The sequence below is a fragment of the Jaculus jaculus genome, chromosome 2 (genome assembly GCF_020740685.1).
Source record: "Jaculus jaculus isolate mJacJac1 chromosome 2, mJacJac1.mat.Y.cur, whole genome shotgun sequence".
NCBI lineage: Eukaryota > Metazoa > Chordata > Mammalia > Rodentia > Dipodidae > Jaculus > Jaculus jaculus.
In genome coordinates this window covers 110,550,043-110,569,656 of record NC_059103.1, presented here as the reverse complement: position 1 = coordinate 110,569,656, position 19,614 = coordinate 110,550,043, and the positions used below count along the sequence as shown (strand labels likewise).

Sequence of the window (19,614 nt, the reverse complement as noted above, 5' to 3'; positions counted from 1 at the left end):
CACGTAAACTGCTGGGGAATAATCCTATCATGGAATTTGCATTCTATTAAAAATAGAAATTTTGCAGAAGAGGGGGTGGAAAGAATGTCAGAGCCACATGTTGGGTCATGATATGCAGACATTTATCCTACCCATAACTGTGGGCTGACCCCAGAATGCATGACCTATATATCTCAACAAGGAGGGGCCAAGGGGAGGGGTAGGTAATGGACGAGCCTAATTATGGTACCAAATAAACTGTATTCGCTGAGTACAAAGCTAATTAAAACATTAAAAAATTAAAAAAAGAAGGAAGGAGGAAAAAAATTCAAGCATTAATGAAGAAATCAAATTTTTTATATAATCTTAATGCATAAATGCTATGCCTCAGCATCCATGAATGTCAGGTATTTCTAAACAGAAACTGTCAAAATAAGCAAACAATAAAATGGTTTCATTTCAAGAAAAATATATAAATCAATTTAAAGGATCTACCAATTAAAATGTTAAAATGTTAGCAACCATACTTTAATAAATCAATATTGGGGTTTGTAAGTGTAATTCAGTGGTAAGTCAGGTGACTTTCAATGTAGAACAGAGGAAGAAATCCAGAAGAAGATAAGGCTTACTACTTTTGGCATCTTTGTTTTAATCTCCAACACTACAAGGAAGGAGGAGGAGAATTAAAACTGAATTTTTGAGTACTGACAAAAATAGATATTAATACATGAAATATACAATGAATTCAAGCCTATGAATATACAATATATTCATGTGTAAGGTGTGTTACATATGTAAAATTTGTTGTTATAGAGAACTTGGTGGTCAATCAGCAAAAGAAACAATTAGCAGATTGGCACAATCTATAGAATAGGAGAAAATCTATGTCTACTATACATGCTAGAGGGGATTAATGTCTAGATTAGAACTCCAAACACCAAAATGATAAATCATTCAATCAATGAATGGGCTAATGAACTGAATAGACAGTTCTCAAAAGAAGAAGTATAAGTGGCTAATAAATATTGGAAAATCTTTTCAACATCCATAGTCAAATGAACTACAAATTAAAACAGCTTTGAGATTCCATTTCACCCCAATCAGAATGGCTAACATCAAGGCAAGAAGTGAGGAAATAGGAACCCTCATAAACTGCTGTATGTAAATGCATAGATTGGCCTCAATACAATAATAGATAAAAAAGATAAAATAGATAAAAAATCTTCTCTTGCCCATAAACAAGTCACTCAAACAAAATCCAACAAAGCCATCACAACTGGGTCTGAAAAGAGGACTTAGTGGTTAAGGCAGTTGCCTACCTAAGGAACCCGGGTTTGATTCTCCAGTACCCACATAAAGCAGGATGCATATGGAGTTCATTTGCAGTGACTAGAGGCCCTAGCACACCCATCCTCCATCTCTCTCTCTCTCTCTCTCTCTCTCTCTCTCTCTCTCTCTCTCTCTCTCTCTCTCTCTTCTCCTCTATCAAATAAATAAATAAGTACTTTTAAAAAAGAAGCATTATGGCTGGAGAGATGGCTTAGCTGTTACAGCACTTGCCTGCAATACCTAAGGACCCAGGTTCAATTCTCCAGTATCCAAGTAAAGCCAGATGCAGGTGCAGGCATCTGGAGTTCTTTTGTAGTGGCTAGAGGTCCTATCTCTCAAATTAAAAAAAAAAAAAAAAACTTAAAAAAATGTATCAAAACCAGTGAAATACAGTGAAAGGGGTTCTAAGTGAGAAGTAAGTCTTTAGCAGCTATGAGTACATGTATTAAAACCTCAGAGAGAGCTGGGGAGATAGATCAGACGGAAAAGTCCTTGCTGAGCAAGCATGAGAACCTGAGTTGGGATCTTCAGCAGCCACACAAATGCCAATGGGCATGGCAGCCCACCTATAATACACCAATATAATAAAGAGTATATCTAACAAAACTATAGCCAGTATAACATTAAAGGGAGAAAGTTTTTAAACATTTCCACTAAAATTGAGAATGAGACAAGAGTGCTTATTTTCTCTATCCATATTCAATATAATACCTGATGTCTTGGCTAAAATAATATGACAAGATAAGGAGATAAAACTGATACAAATAGGAAAGAAAAATGTTAAATTATCCCTATTTTCAGATTATATGATCCTTTATAAAAGAAACTCTAAAGTTTCCACTAGAAAAGTCTTTGAACTGATAAACACTTTGAGCAAACTCAACCAAAATAATTCAGTAGCTTTTCTACATACCAATAACAAAAGTGATGAGAAAGAAATCAGGAAAACAAACCCATTCACAATAGCTTCAAAAATCCCAAAGAAGCAAGGGTGCTGTTTTCTTGGTGACCTGGGTACCAGCACAAGGGTGAAGATCAACACAGGAAAAATCAACTCCTACCAAATCAGATATCCAGAGACCTAGAGGCCCCCAACACCGCATCACTGAAGCAGACCAAAAATGAACCCAACATGGCTCAGGGAAATTTTGTGCAAGAGGGGGCAGAAAGAATGTCAGAGCCACACACTGGGTCATGATACACAGAGACATTTCTTCTACCCATCCATAACTGTGAGCTAACTCCACAATGCATGACCCATATACCTCAACAAGGAGGGGCCAGGGGGAGGGGGTAGGACATGGACGAGCCTAACAATGGTACCAACTTGACTGTACTCACTGAGTACAAAACTAATTAACAAAAAAATAAATTATTTTTAAAAACTAAGAAAAAAATCCCAAAGAATAAACCTAGTCTAAGAAGTGAAAGCTTCTATAATGAAAATTTTAAAGCAATGAGAAAAGAAAATGAAGAAGACAGTAGTTGATGGGAAGATCTTCTGTCCTCATGGATCAGCAGAACCACTGTGGGGTAAACAGCTCTATTACCAAAAGCGATTTGCAAAGTTAATGCAATCCCCACAAATTCTAATTACATTCTACACAGAAGTAGAAAAAAAAACCCTAAAATTTATATGGAAGCATAAAATATCCCATATAGGCAAAGTAATCCTGGGTAAAATACAATGCTAGAAGTACACAATACATGATTTCAAGCTCTAATGCATTTCAAGTTATAGTTCAGAGCCGTAGGAACAAACAAAAGGATCACACTGAAACAAAATAAACACAGATCAATGAAATATAAAAGAGGCCCCAGAAGTAAAAACTAAGGTAAGATAAAAAATTCAAATACAACAAAAAAGAGATAGCCTCTTCAACAAATGGTGCTGGGATAACTGTGTCCAGCAGCAGAAGAATGAAACTAGATCCCTATTTTTCATCATGTGAAATCATCAGCTCAGCGCTGGAGAGATGGCTTTTGCGGTTAAGGTGTTTACCTGCAAAGCTTAAGGACCCAGATTCAACTCCCCAGATCCCACGTAAATCAGCTGCACATGGTGATGCATTTGTTTGGAGTTCATTTGTAGTGGCTAGAGGCCCTGGTGAGCCCATTCTCTCTCTCTCTCTCCTCTCTCAAATAAATAAATAGAAATAGTTTAACAATCAAATCAAAATATATCAAAGTCTTTAAGGTAAAAATTAGAACTTGGAAAGTATCAAAGGAAAATACGAAAGAAAAAAAATACCTCAAGATACAGGCATAGGCGAGAACTTCCTAAACAGGAATCCAGTAGCTCAGAAAATAAGACTAGGAACGGAACAAAGAAATTACTTGCAGAGCTGAGAAAGTTGAAATACTAAGTTATCACTCACTAAGTAGAGTCTGGTTAGAAATGTTCAAACAAACTAGAAATTGACATAATAAAACTTATAACAAGTTAAGTGACATATGAACATTTCAGTTTTCCTATGATGTGGAAATCTTCATGTATTTCAGAAAAAATAAAATTCTCAAATGTTTTCTCAAGGTGTTTATGTCTTAACATCACAAATCACTTTTTGCATTCTAGTTTTACACTAAACTTCTTGCTTTCCATTGACAAGAGTTTCAAGGAATGGGCATTTCGTGCTCCTGCTTCTCACAACTATCCATTAGCTAAGCATGGAAACAGAAAATATAACAGATCAAACCTCTTGAGTTTAAATGTTTTAATATGTGGATTCCAACAACTGGAAAAATCTACCCAGAAAAGATAATGTCAACAGCATATTTGAGAACAAAAAGGGATGGCTGGGGAGATGGCTCAGTGGCAAAAGCACTTGCTTGCAAAGCCTGCCAGCCAAGGTTTGATTCCCCAGAACACAAATAAAGCCTGCAGTACAAAAGGCAAAAACAGGGCTAGAGAGATGGCTTAGTGCTTAAGGTACATGCCTGCAAAGCCAAAGCACCCAGGTTCAATTCCCCAGGACCCACATAAGCCAGATGCATAAGGTGGCACATGCATGCATCTATTATTCATTTGCAGTGGCTAGAGGCCCTGGCATGCCCATTCTCTCTCTCTCTTTCTTGCTAATAAATAAAGATATTAAAAAAAAAAAACAAGAGACTCCTCAAAAATCGGAATAGACACTTTATCCTTCCATACTTTACAGGGTTGTCCAATTACAAATCACTTATCTTCTCAACCCTGAAGTGTCCAGACACATCCCTAACCCTTGAATTCACCAGACTTGACTTTGAGTGCAAACTGGGAATCAGGAGCCTTTCGAATGAATGCAGGAAAAGGGAAGGGTATGATTGTGTGAGATTGCTGAAGGCGTCAGCAGAGCACAGAGGAGAGCTTTGCTTCTCTTGGTCTCTGACCCTGGTTGCATAGCAGGTCAATGTTGGGAAATACTTCCCCACCTGGAATTCTGAGAAATGGAGGCCTCTGCAGCTGTATAGTGACTTTGCCATTAAATACATGAATGGCTCTCCTGCTGCAATAAGAAAAATCTCTAGAACCAGGTTGTGGACAGACATCCTTTCCTGAAATGCTGCCATCATGTGGCACTTTGGAGCTACCCACGAGAAGAGTCCTATAAAGGGTCATGCAGTTCACCTCAGGATGTCATAATTCATATTGAATCATTCCTGTGGGCACACAGTAAACTATAGTGAATTCTGGAAATCAAGTTGTTTTTAGAATTTGTGGACTTCCCTCCACTAAATGAAAAACATGATAAGCTTATGTGGTTTATGTGCTGAAAGGAAAAAAAAATTAAAGAAGAAATGAGAAGTCTAGTTTATAACTTTATAACCTAGGTGGTTTATATTTTACAGACATTGGTGCCATCTTGATCAAGAGTGTGCTGATAACCTTCAAATAAAAAATATCCATTCATTTGTAATACATCTAATTCAAGAGGCACATGCCCTTCAAATGTTTATAAAACCTATGGACTACTTACACTATAGGAAATTATTTAATCCATGTTTATATAAAAAGCAATATTTGGCAGCTAGGACTGACAACTTCAAACTGATGTAATAATAGGATGATCTAGCTTTAATCTCATTTCACACATGACTCTTACCATGAGTTGTAAAGTAAATAAACAGCTTGTTCTGTACTTCACAACTGAGAAAGGTACAGGAAGAGAGTGAGTAATCAGAGGATGATATTAAATATTTAAGACCGATTTAGAGCTATGCTAGCTCGTTATTCTACTGTAATATTCAAACTTCATCCGTAATTTTCTTCCATTAGAATACTTAATGCTCAGTAAAATTTTCTTAATACAAACATTAAAATTTACTTTTCTTCTTAAGTAGCCAATTATATATCTACTAGGAGAAAAACTAGAAAAAGACAATTCAGAGTATAAACTATTCCTTTAGAGATATTCAAATTACTCTTTTGAGCATATAGTTTGAAGACCTTACATCTATCTCCATCCTAATTTAAAGACAACATTACAAGTCATGACTTCTTGCTTGGGTTAAAATTTTCAGAAATATTTAACATGCAGAGTATTTAAAATATACAGATCCTCTGCATGTAATATGTGGGAAATACTATTAATTTTACAAAAGTCGGTGTCTAAACAATCCTGCCTCCAACAATAGCATCTGGATTTACAGAGGAGGAAACCAGTACAAGCAGACTTGTCCAAGGTCACAGAGGACAATAATGACAGAGTGGATTGAAAGCCATAGTCTGGGTTTCGTCGCATCACTGTCCAGCTGCTGTCAGTCCTAAACGGCTTTGTTCAGGTGACCTCTAGACTAACTTGCCTTTCCTCTATTTTATGTAGCTATATATTTATAGGAATTTCAATATCACTAATGGCATCTGTCTAAATGTCAAGCTGTCACATACTTGCAATAACACAACTGGCCTGTTGTTTGTTTGTTGCTTGAGGTAGGTCTCACTCTGTTAGCTAACCTAGAACTCACTACATAGCTCAAGGCTGGCCCTAAACTCACAGTGATCCTCTGACCTCATTCTCCCTGGGATGACAGGCATGAGCCACCAGGCTTGGCAAAATTGAGCTATTGAATAGCTAAGCCCGAGGTTCTCTGAACTCTTTGTGTGCAGAAACAATAGCTTTCTAGTCCTTAATAAGGCTGATAGAGACAAATGTGTTTGCCAGTATGACCTTTATCTGTAACTTAAAGTGAAAAAAGAATTCCATCCGATTTCCTCTCCTTTGGGTTTAACTTATGTTAACATTTTTCCACAAATTCAGAAACTGTAAGTAAATAAACAAAACGGTAAATAAAAGCTTTGTAAGAACTGTTCCCTTCTTTATGGACCTCTAAATGCTCTTTCAGGGTGCTAAATGCCAATCCCATAAATGAAAACGCTAGTTAATGATACTGCAGACAAGTAGTTTTAACTGTAGATTGTGCGTGTGTGTGTGTTTTGTTTTCTTTTCTTTCTTTTTTTTTTTTTTAAACCACAAAACCAGAGGGGAAGTGTGGGAGCAGGTGGGCTGGGCAGTGGCAACAGCCTCATGACACATCGCTCCGCCTCCTGTGTTGGTGGAGCCGTCTGCAATAGCGTTTAAATTCCGGGAGGTCTGGGCGGTCAGCAGCAGGACAGAGGCAGTGAGCTCAGCATCCTCTGCCTCCGACTGCCTCCCGGTGCAGCGTTCTCAGCGGACTCCAGCCGAGGTAAGCCTGCAGTTGGCTGCTGTGTGGCCGTACATTCATTCTGTCGAATTCCACGGGGAAGTCCGAGGTGTGGGGAAGATGATTTTAACTGTAATGCTGCAGTCAGGCATGAATTGTTCTAATCTTTTGAATAAGCAGGACAGCTATTACCAATCTCTTAGATCAAAGGTTTCCAGGTAACTTGAAAGCCAGTCTAATATAAAACTTAAAAATACTTCTTAGATCCTTAAAAAGACTCAATTTATTGCTCCTAATCAGACAAAACGGTAAACAATATCTGTTTGAAATGATTATAACTTTATCATTTTAAGCTATACTTCCAACATTTTAAAGTTGCTACATGACTAAGCAGGTATTAAAAGAAACATCTTCTGAGCTACCATAAGCCACAGATACTATTATTTTCTAGCAACTTAATTCATTTTCAAGGGGAAAACCTTTCTTAATAGCTTGTTTCTATATTCAGATTTTAAGAATTTTACTAAGATACCTATATGATGCCGTATAAACTCATTAGCACAGATAGAAACTGCTGACTGTTTTCCATTTTAAATTTCTAGAGTCTTTTTCTTTAATGACTAGCTTCAAATATAGCTTCACTTCACCTAAGCACCAACTTCTTAATAATTTAATTTGAAATGAATATTGGATTTCTTTTTTTAAAAAAAAGCAAATTTCTCTCACAGTTATATTTTCTCTTTTTGATTTTTCTACCTTGCAAAAAAAAAAAAGTACTATCACGTTTGCTTATTCTAATTATCAAATCCCTACAGAACTGATTTAAGATGGAGATAGCAGACAGTAGTGGTATAAGTTCAGGGACTGCAAATTCAAACGTTGAATAAATGTTGAGTTGTGAATTTCCTTCTCCCTTGCTAACAGTGAGAGATCGAGACAAGAGATGGTACTGATACTAACTCAGAAGTCTTTAACTTGGAAAAGTTTTCTCTAGGAAGGAGAAGGGATGCCATAGGGTATAATTTCTGTGTGACTATTATGTGGAAGTAGGAGGAATGCTATCACCTCTCAGGATATGGAGCATTGCTGACAGAATATTTTGCAGGGAATACCACCACCATGAGAGCCGCAATGCTTTGCGTCTGCCTCTTTGGCCTGGCCTCTTCTCTCCCGGTGAGTACAGCTGAGTCATAGAGAAAATTCTGGAAAATAAATGGTCTAGGGACGCATTGACATTGCATTTCATCTTTCTGTTTCAAAGGTTAAACAGGCTGATTCTGGAAGCTCTGAGGAAACACTGGTAAGCATCTTTTTGGTTTATCATATAACTGGAGAATTTATGAAACTATTACAAAAGTTGCTACAAACATGGTTTTATTGCTGACATTTTCTTACCTTCGCAATCAGTCCTGTTCCTTTGTGTTTATTGACTACTATAGACCGAGGATAGTTCCAAACATGCCATAGCTTTTAATAAATAGGTCCTCTTAAAATTAGACATTTTAGTACAATCAAACAGTGTTTCAGACCATTGTCATTTATATAATATGGACTCATATTATATAAATGTATGGCATTTCCTCTCCTTGAGTCAATATTCTGACAGCAGAAAATGCCATCCTTTGCTTCACTTAGTGAAAGGCTGGGTTTAAAATGTATCTCAGATGTTGGCCAGAACTCTTTGTAGGACCATGATATTCATAATATTGCCTGAGATATTTGCTAAGACTCCCTCTCTGAAAAGAAAGTCTCTTTATGCTGTTTGAATCTATTGTGCTTGTCAGCTGACTTTAGATCACATTTTCCTTAGTCAGCATAAAACCAAACCAAATTCTGTTCTTACTGCAATTACTTGACAAGCAAATAGCAGAAATGTACCTGCCCTTCCACAATAGATGAAACTGTGCCAACCAAACACAAGTGGGCCTTGTGCTGAGGAGTTTGGACAAAAAGGCACAGAGAGTCCAGTTCCAGATGAACAGAATAAAGGCCAGTATAGAATTGTCTGGAGTCATTGCAGTGAGATTGCTTAATAAAGACCATCATGGAGGTGTTTATGTGTATGTGTGCTGTCTGAATAGGTGTGTGTGGGTGTGCCTGTTTTCCAACAGAATTGAGACACAGTTGTTGAATCACAATAACAAAATGGAAAAGCTAACATTTCTAGGGAAGAAATAGTCAACAGTTAGTACTTTGAAAATAGATTCAAATGTGGCAAGGATGCATTTCTTAAGGGTACATGAAGCCGTAACAGTACAGGTCATTCAATGGCATTTAAGAAATAGATGAAGAAGTCAAAGTGCAACTTTTTAGAATTCCAGAAATATAGGTCCAGGAGGAAATGTAGTCTTCATATTGCTCTCTTTACATTATAAATTTAACTTATAAATGCAGTCTTCCTGAGCCTTCATCACATATACCACCTGAAATAGATAGATAGATAGATAGATAGATAGATAGATAGATAGATAGATAGATAAATAGATACATAGATACATAGATACATAGATACATAGATACATAGATACATAGATAGAAAAAGAGAGAGACTGTGGAAATTTGAACTCATCTAGTCCAGTAGTTTGTACATCTGTTTAAGGCAAGGAAACTTTATATCAAGTTTATATCAAGTATCAAATTCTGAGATGCCCAATATAAAACTGCTCTGTGTAGAGCCAGCCATGAGAAAATTCCTTCTGAGCCTCCTTAGGTAAATATGGGAAGGATAGGTAGAACCTCCAGGAGTCTCCTCTGTGGCATGGCTGTGAAGTGATTTGGCCTGGTCATCACAGCTGATATAGATGATACCACTCTGCATTAGCATGTTGTCATTTTCCCAATAAATTAACTTGCCTAGAAGAAAGGCTATTCTATTTACCTTTGGTACCTCAGAGCAATAAACTTCTGTGTACTAGCATTATTTCTCATGATCTGATGCATGTGGTTATTCAACACTGAAAATGTGGTTTATTATAACTGTGGAACTGAATTGTTTTATTCTTAACTTATATTTAAATGGATACATTTGACTAAGGATACCATATTAGACAGTGCAGTCTTAGAACATTTCTGTGTTCCATGGAGAGGAAATGAAGAATGATGGCAATTAAGGCACATCTGCTCTAGGATGGTTTACCTGAGAGGAAAGTTCATCCAGCAAAGACAGACTAGGAAATCACAGTGGTGAGATCAGTGTGACAGCAGTAGACCTGGCTTTGAACCTCAGCTCTGCCACTTATTACCACTCAGCCATACTGGTGTTCAGGTTCTTATTTGGTATTGTGGGGGAAATGCTGATGCCTATATCAGAGAGGGTGGAGAGACCCATATGAACTAATATTTGCAAAGCACTTTGAAGAGGGTCTGGTCCAATGTACAAGTTCAACAAATGAATTAAGAAAAATAAATTATAAAAAGGATGTCTAAAGTAGTAGATGACTAGATAAATTCATATGATGCTTTGACATCAGGAATGGTGAAGTGTGTAGCTGCTTTTTCCAGTTTATCACTTAGATATCTCCATGTTTCTTTTTGTGATGATGGCAAGTACACCTTTTTTTATAGATTTATAACAAACACTTGGATGCTGTGGCCACATGGTTAAAACCTGACCCATCTCAGAAGCAGAATCTCCTAGCACCACAGGTATGTTTAAATTTCTCAAAACTAAGCCAAAACAATAGACAGCTACCAATGTCATTCAAGCTTGTTATCAGGATCCTTTCAGACCACTGGTACGTGGGTACCTAGAATACCAGTGGGTCTACCATATTATATTCTTCCTACTATAAGCCACCCACCAATGAGGCTGAAAAACAAGACCTGATTTAGATTGAAAAGATTAACTTTTGAAGCAAATAGCTGAGCATGCATGATGTGTACTAATATGTGTCATTTCTTCCTCAGAACACTGTGTCCTCTGAAGAAACAAATGACTTCAGACAAGAGGTAAGTTCTCATGTTCACTGGAGACCTAGAGAAACCATGGCTTCATTCTCTTTAGAAGCAATTCCATTAGCAAGTTCTGCAGTAAATCTCATTGTAAACCTTGTTTAGAAAGTAAATGTGTGTTTTTATACATCAAAAATAAAGGGGTTATTCAGATAAGTGTAGTGATGCAGAAAATCTACACATGCCTATTATTTGAATCTTTCAGCCTCTTGCAATTTTTTTAAGGTAGCATAAAGGAGTCTTGTCTAATATTGGATAAGCACATCATTAATACTACCCAAGCAAGGATTTTGGCCTTAGTATGTTTCTGCTGCTGATATTATAGTTTATTAGGCAAGTATTTTTTTTATTAGGATCATTAATATATTTGTTGAGCAAGGCAAATAAACATCTCTAATAAGGAAAATTAAATAAAGGACTCATTATATTTGCTGATTTGGAGTTTCATAGACTTTAGCTCTAAACTCAATGAACAGATCTGAGCTACAGTTATGTAGCCATACATAGATATACATTATAATAGACTACACATAATAGGGAAGGCTTAGAGATTTTGATATATACATTAAGAAACAGATGTGCTTGGGCTGGAGAGATGGCTTAGCAGTTAAGACACTTGCCTGCAAAGCCAAAGGACCCAGGCTCAATTCTCTAGGTCCCACATAAGCTAGATGCACAAGGTGGCACATGCATCTGGAGCTTATTTGCAGTGGCTGGAAGCCCTGGCACACCCATGCTCTCTCTTTATTTGCTTCTTTCTCTGTCTCTTTCAAGTAATTTTTTTTAAAAAAAGAAACAGATGCTCTAATATCTTGAGAACTTGTGTTTCATACAGAAAGCATCAATCTCACAATTATTTATCTGTGCATGTGTTATATCACTGAATTTGATAAACTGTTGTTTATTTATCCCTGTGTTTAAAGACAAATTAGAGGCACTCGAGAATTAACTCAGTTAATAAAGTGCTTACCTCTCAAGCATGAGGACTTGAGTTTGTTCCTCAATACCCACATAAAAATGCCAACCTGTAATCTGAACACTGGAGAGGCATAGGCAGACAGATTTCTGGAGTTTTCTAACCAGCCAGTCTAGCTTTATTGGTGATCTCCAAGCTAATAGATGACTCTGTCTTAAAAAGAAGTGGATAATGTACCTAAAGAAAGATACTGCTTGTCTTCTGGGCTCCACACCCAAGCACCTACACTCTTGTGCACACACATATGAACACATACAAACATGCACCCTACCAGAAACATGTAAAAAAAAAAACAGACAAATTAGAAGATGCCAATTTTGGTGCCTAAAAACAATGGAGTATATTATAAATGCTATATGATAATAAAAGATGTTGAAATTAAAAATAATTCTAGAAAAACTAGTGCAGCATAAAGGTGAAGCAAAATAGAACTCAAACATCACTTGTTGGACTGTCTTGATGTTTTAGACCCTCCCAAGCAATTCCAATGAAAGCCATGACCATATGGATGATGATGATGATGATGATGATGGAGACCATGTGGATAGCCATGACTCTGTTGATTCAGATGACTCTGAGGACACGGATCATCATGATGATTCTCACCATTCTGACGAATCTCATCATTCTGATGAGTCTGATGAACTGGTCACTGATGTGCCCACTAATGGTCCACAAACTCAAGATTTCACTCCAATTGTTCCTACAGTGGAAACCTTTGATGGCAGAGGTGATAGCGTGGTTTACAGGCTGAAGTCAAAGTCTAGGACATTCCACATTTCTGATGCTAAGGTAAATCCCTGGTCATAACATAATGCTTATAACTAGAGCTCACTTCTAGGAAACCAGGACCTGCAAATTCATTCATCAGACAGGAAGCATCTATGATCTTTGACTACAAAGCCTTTTACCACTTGTAGTCCTAGCTTCAAGTTTGCATAATATCTTCCTAATTTTGTCTCCCACACATAATTCCATCTTTCCAAACCCTGGCTTTCAAGCATTTCTTACACCCATTTATTTCACACTTAAAATTATTTCAAAAGGAAGTAATTATTTGCATGATATAGTGGTCATAATTTGAAATTAAGAGGAATTTCAAAATACGAACTTAGCCAAAGGATCTGGCCTGGATCTAGGGTCACAACTTACTCTTAACTTTCAATTTAATTTCTTTTAATATAAGTCAGAGATAATGAGACAAGCATGAGCCATGAAGGCTCATAAGTTTCTTTACATTATAAGTGATATACCTGTTAAACTAGAAACAAGTATGTGAAAGTTATTGGTAAAGTACAAAATACATACAAATCTCATTTCTTCAGTAAAATTTGGACAATCAAGATTCAGTATGATTTGGCCTAAAAGTTAAAGATAAAGAATTATAATGTTCTCTTCCATAACTGTTCACATAATTCTTCTTCAATTTGTGCTTGGTTCAGTATCCTGATGCTACGGAAGAGGACCTCACTTCACACATGGAAAGTGAGGAGTCTGATGATGCACTCAAGGTCGTTCCTGTTGCCCGGCATCTGCACGTGCCCTCTGACTGGGACAGCCATGCGAAGGACAGTCATGAATCAAGTCAGCTGGGTGACCAGAGCGTAGAGACCCAGAGCCATGAACAGCCCAGAGAGTATAAGCAGAAGACCAGTCATGAGAGCATTGAGCATTCGGATGGAATTGACAGCAGTGAAAGTTCCAAAGTCAGCCAGGAGTTCCACAGCCAGGAGCTCCACAGTCAGGAAGTCCACAGCCAGGAAGACAAGCTGGTCGCAGACCCCAAGAGCAGGGAAGAAGAGAAACACCTGAAATTTCGCATTTCTCATGAGTTAGATAGTACATCCTCAGAAGTCAATTAAAAAAAAAAAACATACAGTTTCTTACTTGGCTTTTAGTAAAAAGAGAGAGAGAGAGAGAAAATACATTAATGAGGGCTAAGAGAGAATAAGAAATGCTTATTTCTCCATTTAGTAAATAGACACATATGTGTGAGAAGGAAACAGTGTTGTTGATCATTATTAGTTTAGTTGTTGCTTCATGGAAACACCCTTGTAACCCAAAAGCTTCAGCATTTTTTCTATGTTCTTTGAACAAAATGAAAACTACCACTGTATTTTAATGATTGTTATTCTTTTATGAATAGAAATGTATGAAGAAGAAGGCAAGGCACTTATACACATTAAAAAATTATAACATTCTGTGTCACAATAATCTTTTGTTTTTTAAATTAGTGTATATTTTGTTGTGGTTATTTTTGTTGATGTGAATAAATCTTACATCTTGAATGTAACAAGAGACTAATGGTGTTGATTACTTTTCTGACTTGGTTTCCCACAGTTGTTTTACAACTAATAAAACAAAACGAGGTTATTGAACTTGCCCTACATAGAGCAATCTGCGGTGTGTAGATCAACTATGGTTTCTGAGCAAAAGTTCCTAGTTAATGGGACAAAGACTACCACGGAGTTAAGATGCAACCAGAACCATCCAGCCCTGCAGAGTTCTCCCTGTGAGCGCTCCTTGCTCACTGTAGCACAACTTACTTAAAAGCTAGTGAAAGCCTGATGTCATCAAAAGCTAATATCACTATTTCCATCATTACCTATTAGACTGCTCAGTAAAATGTCTTGCTTTTCTTCGCTTGATAAACTTTTGTGTGAGTCTTATAGACATTCTACTTTTGATAAGAAAATATAATCCCCTTTTAATTAAAAAGAATTAACTCCTGTTTCAAGGGGCTGAGGAGATGGATCAGCAGATAAAGATGCTTGCTCATTCAAGTTATAACCAAAATTATCAGTTTTATTCAAAGTAAAATTTTAGGAAAATTTAACGAGTACAAACTTCTTCTGGATCTTCTGCTCTTTCTAAAACTAGATATTCCACTTAGAACTTATAAAATGTTCTGTATTACCTGGAACAAAAGTAAAAACCTTAAACTATAGAACTTCTTTAAAACAACAACAACTGAGGGGCCAGAGAGATGGCTTAGTGGTTAAAGTTCATGCCTACAAGGTCTAATGATCCCAGTTCAATTCCCCAGTACCCACATAAAGCCAAGGCACATGCATTTGGAGTTCATTTGCTGAAGGCACTGGTGTGCCTCTTCTCTCTCTCTCTGCTAGCAAATAAATAAAAAATATTTTTAAAAAACAGCTAAAACAAAAACAATCTAGTTAAGTCACTGATTATAAGGAAACTTTTAGCCTTAAATTCTTGCAGCAACAAGTAAATAAAAAAGAATGAAAACTGAGTTTCCCATTTTAATAATTAGGAAAGAACTACAAAGTAAAGCAACAGAAAGAAAATAATAAATAATAAATTAAGAAATAAGATCAATGAGGTATGGAACAGGAAAATGTAAAACCTAGGGTTGGCAAGATTGCTCAGTAGTTGAAGAACTTGCCTGAAAAGCTTAAGAACCCAGGCTCAATTCCCTAGTATGCCCAAAGTGGCACATATGTCTCAATTTCATTTGCAGTGGCTAGAGACCCTGGTGCACCCATTCTCATTTCCTCTCTCTCTCTCTCTCTTTCTCTCTCTTTTCCTGCTTTTAAATGATTAAACTATTTTTTTTAATTTTTTTCAACTGTAGAAACTAGTAAATAGAGATGCCAGTTCTTTGTAAAAGCACATAAGCCACTATCTAATAAAGAAAAAGGTGGAAAGCACACATAAGATAACAATAAGAAAATTGCCAATGAAATTAGGACACTTTGAAAGTAAAGGGGATTTTGTACATTTCTGTCTCATATCAAATGTAAACCTACATTACTTGGCTCATGTTCTTGGGAAAACCAATACAGGTGTTCCTCAATTTATGATAAAGTTACATCTAGAAAAGTCCACTGCAAGATAAAAATTTTGCAGGGCTGGAGAGATGGCTTAGCGGTTAAGCGCTTGCCTATGAAGCCTAAGGACCCCGGTTCGAGGCTTGGTTCCCCAGGTCCCACGTTAGCCAGATGCACAAGGGGGCGCACGCGTCTGGAGTTCGTTTGCAGAGGCTGGAAGCCCTGGTGCGCCCATTCTCTCTCTCTCTCCCTCTATCTGTCTTTCTCTCTGTGTCTGTCACTCTCAAATAAATAAATAAAAAATGAACAAAAAATATTAAAAAAAAATAAATAAAAATTGAACTAATAATCGTTAAAAAAAAATTTGCAAATAAAATTTGCACTTATCTAGTCACAGACTCACAGATAGGGCCCATGACATGGGTGCATGTGGCTTGAATTCCATTTGCATTACTTTAAAAACCTTTTAAATTTATCTTATTTATTTGACAGAGAGAGAAACAGGGAGAGAGAGAGAGAGAGAGAGAGAGATTGGGCATGCCAGGACCTCCAGCCGCTGCAAACAAATTCCAGAAGCATGCACCACCATGTGCATCTGGCTTACATGGGTCTTGGGGAATCCAACCTGGGTCCTTTGATTTAACAGGCAAGTGCTTTAACTGCTAAACCATCCCTTCAGCCCTCCCATCATTATAGAAAAAGATTCAATACACAGAAGATCAAACATCTCAGGCAAGCAGCTTGGCCACAGTGTCCTGTAGGAATGAGGTGTTTTCTACTGGTGGTCACATAGTTCTACTGGAAATGCACTGATTTACACCATCACAAAGCTAAAACTCACACATCATCCACATGGTAAAATCAAGCCTATAATGCAGAGAAAGCAGGAATAAACAAATTTATATTGAAGAAAGAGAAAACAGTTATCAAAGCTATTAAAAAGTAATTCTGAAGCTGGGCATGGTGGTGCACACCTTTAATCCCAGAACTCAGGAGGCAGAGGTAGGTGGATCGCTATGAGTCTGAGGCCACCCTGAGACTACATAGTGAATTACAAGTCAAACCTGGCCTAGAGAGTGAGGCCCTACCTAGAAAAACAAAACAAAACAAAATATCTATTAAACTTCTGAAAAGCACACAGGCTCAGTGATATGAGACCAGTAGTAGAATTAAAAAGCAGGAAGGGGACTTGGGAGATGCCTTGGCTCAGTGGGCAAAGCAATTACCATGCAAGCATGAGGATCATGAAGCATGGTGACATGCACTTCTATTCCCAGCACTGAGTCAGCAGGGGCAGGAGAACCCCTGGGGCTTGCTGGATAGCATGTCCTGAATAGGTGAGGTCTAGGTTCTGTAAAGATCCTATATCAAAAAATAAAGTGGACAGTGATTGAAGAAAACAACTGATGGCCTCCACATACACTCACCACATGCACATACACATATGTGCACCTACATACGTACAAAAATGCATACATATGTATGTAATAAAGAAAGAAAGCTCTTAAATGACTTTTCCTCAACAAATGTAATTTGAATTGCAAGGCTGAAAATATTCTATAAACCCACACACACATAAAACTCCAAACCCTTCTAACTCATTGCTAGCAATGGAAAAATCCAAAATTATACACTGGCAAGCAGAATGCAAAAACCAAGCTTAAAGAATCCACCACAGAACAGATAAATGGCTCAATGGATAAGAGTTCTTGCTGCACAAGCACGAGCTCCTAAATTGCATTCCCTGTAGCCACACACACCTCTGAGCGTTGCCACATGTGCCTCTCACGCCCGCAGTAACGGTTATGGAGAATTGCTGGGGCTCACTGGCCAGTCAGTCTCACATAAAAACTGTGTAAGTTCCAGGTTAAGTGCACCCAGTGTCCTCCTCTAGATTCTGCATGTATCCACAGCAGGTACCCACATTTGCACACATGCTTGTACACACCACATGCACACATACATTTACCCAAAGGACAAAAAAGAATCTATCATAACCATAGGAAGTTTATTATAGGACATCGCTGCTGCAATATTAGTGAATCCATTCCCATAATTCACCCCATCTCTAGCTCTAAAGAGAAAACTATCAGATGATTAGACCATTAGGCAATTATAAAAAGACTTTGCATTAGCTAGCTCTTATGGAAATAAAAACAAGCACTCCAGTATCTCAATGGCTTACAATCTCTAATAGTTACTTTCTTCTCTCAACAGTCTGTGAGTTGACTGGCTGGTGGTATTTCAGGCTACATACAGCACAGATTCAAGTCTTTGGGATCAGCCACTACTCAAGGCATGTCCTCTCTTTCCCCTTTTTGCAAATTTTTTTAATTGAGAATTTTTCCCTTCTTTTGTCCCCCCTCCCCTACTCCCACTTAAATGAACCCCCTTTTTTTCTAATTAGTGCCTCTTCTACTTTGACATTTTTCCCTTTCCTCCACAATCCATGATAAAATGTTGATGGGCTCATTATTGTGCAGGTCTGGTGGAGATAACAGCCACTATGAGGTCATGAATGCAAGTTACTTCACATATGACATATAGTGCCCCAAAGGACTCCTCTCCATCCTCTGGGTCTTACCTTTGTGCCTTTGCCTCTTCCACGGTGTTCCCTGAGCTTTGGAGGGCATAACAGGGATGTCGCATGTAGCACTGAGCACTCAACAACTACTTAGTCACAACATTTTGATAAATTTTGAGTCTTCCCCAATATCCAACACCTTCTGCAAAAGCAAGCTTCTCTGGCCAACACTGAGAACAGCACTAATCTATGGACATAACTATAATGTAAACTTTTAGGAGACAATTTGATAAGTACAACATATGTATTTAGTTAAACGATAATAGGAGTTTATCTTCTAGGTTTTGTGACCTTCTAAGCCATAGGCTTTCTACTAGATTTTCAGTAACAGTCATGGATTCCCTCCCATGAACAAGCTTCAGATCAAATCAAAAGATGAATTGTTAACCTCATGACATTCATGTTACTACTGTACCATGAAGTACATCTTGCTGGCTGGTCAGTTATGTATTAAACAGGGTGGATCAAGAACATGCCCTTCTAGCTGGGCGTGGTGGCACACGCCTTTAATCCCAGCACTTGGGAGGGAGAGGTAGGAGGATCACCATGAGTTCGAGTCCACCCTGAGACTCCATAGTGAATTCCAGGTCAGCCTGGACTAGAGTGAGGCCCTACCTCAAAAAATAATTCTGATGGTAGAAGCAGAAACACAAGACATGTTAGTAAAACATTATGTGTTGGGTTCAGAACTAACACAGTCTCACATTTAATCAAATTCCATTGTTATAAGCAAGTGACCTGACCAAATCCACATCCAAGGACAAGGAAGGTCACAGTGAACTGTGATAAAGGAGTGGAAAAAATTACTTACACCAAATATGACATAGCCATTAGCAAATTCAAGAGACATTGCTGATTTTACAAAATAAAATAAAATTCTGTAGAGATGGCTTAGGGGTTAGGGCTCTCCTGTGAAGTCTAAAGACCCAAGTTCAGTTCCCTCATACCCATGTAAGCCAGACGCACAAGGTGGCCCATGTGTCTGGCGTTCGTTTGCAGTGGCTGAAGGCTGTGGCATGCCCATTCTTTATCTGCCTCTTTCTCTCCCCTTCTTCTCAATAAATTAATTAATTGATTAATTAAAATATTTTAAAATAAAGTTAAAATGATGAAACACCTCAGATCAGCATCATACTTAATAGAGAAACAGAAACATTCTTATTAACCTCAAGGAGAAAGTAAGTATGTCCTCTCTCCCTACCACTTAGCAATTTTTTGGAGACATAAACTAATGATAAAAATATTTAGATAGACTGGGGAGGTTGCTCAGTGGTTAAATCACTAGTTTGCAATGCCTGATACATGGGTTTGGTTCCCCAGTACCCATGTAAAGCCAGAGGCACAGAGTGGTACACACATCTCGAGTTCATTTGCAGCAG

At 37.7% G+C, this 19,614-nt stretch overlaps 1 protein-coding gene across 1 annotated transcript; it reads left to right on the top strand.

Moving 5' to 3' along the window:
- Positions 1-6,830: 6,830 nt before the first annotated feature.
- Positions 6,831-13,771, top strand: Spp1 (secreted phosphoprotein 1). Its single transcript, XM_004661612.3, has 7 exons — positions 6,831-6,972; positions 8,036-8,103; positions 8,192-8,230; positions 10,495-10,575; positions 10,837-10,878; positions 12,326-12,649; positions 13,300-13,771. Exons 2-7 carry the CDS (start codon positions 8,050-8,052, stop codon positions 13,717-13,719), a joined length of 960 nt encoding a protein of 319 aa, XP_004661669.2. The 5' UTR covers positions 6,831-6,972; positions 8,036-8,049; the 3' UTR covers positions 13,720-13,771.
- Positions 13,772-19,614: the final 5,843 nt, after the last annotated feature.

Bases quoted from the DNA above. Each gene is read 5' to 3' on its own strand.
- Spp1 (XM_004661612.3), top strand. From the start codon at position 8,050: ATGAGAGCCGCAATGCTTTGCGTCTGCCTCTTTGGCCTGGCCTCTTCT. The intron at 8,104-8,191 runs GTGAGTACAGCT...TCTGTTTCAAAG, and splicing joins GCCTGGCCTCTTCTCTCCCG to GTTAAACAGGCTGATTCTGG. The intron at 10,576-10,836 runs GTATGTTTAAAT...TTTCTTCCTCAG, and splicing joins AGAATCTCCTAGCACCACAG to AACACTGTGTCCTCTGAAGA.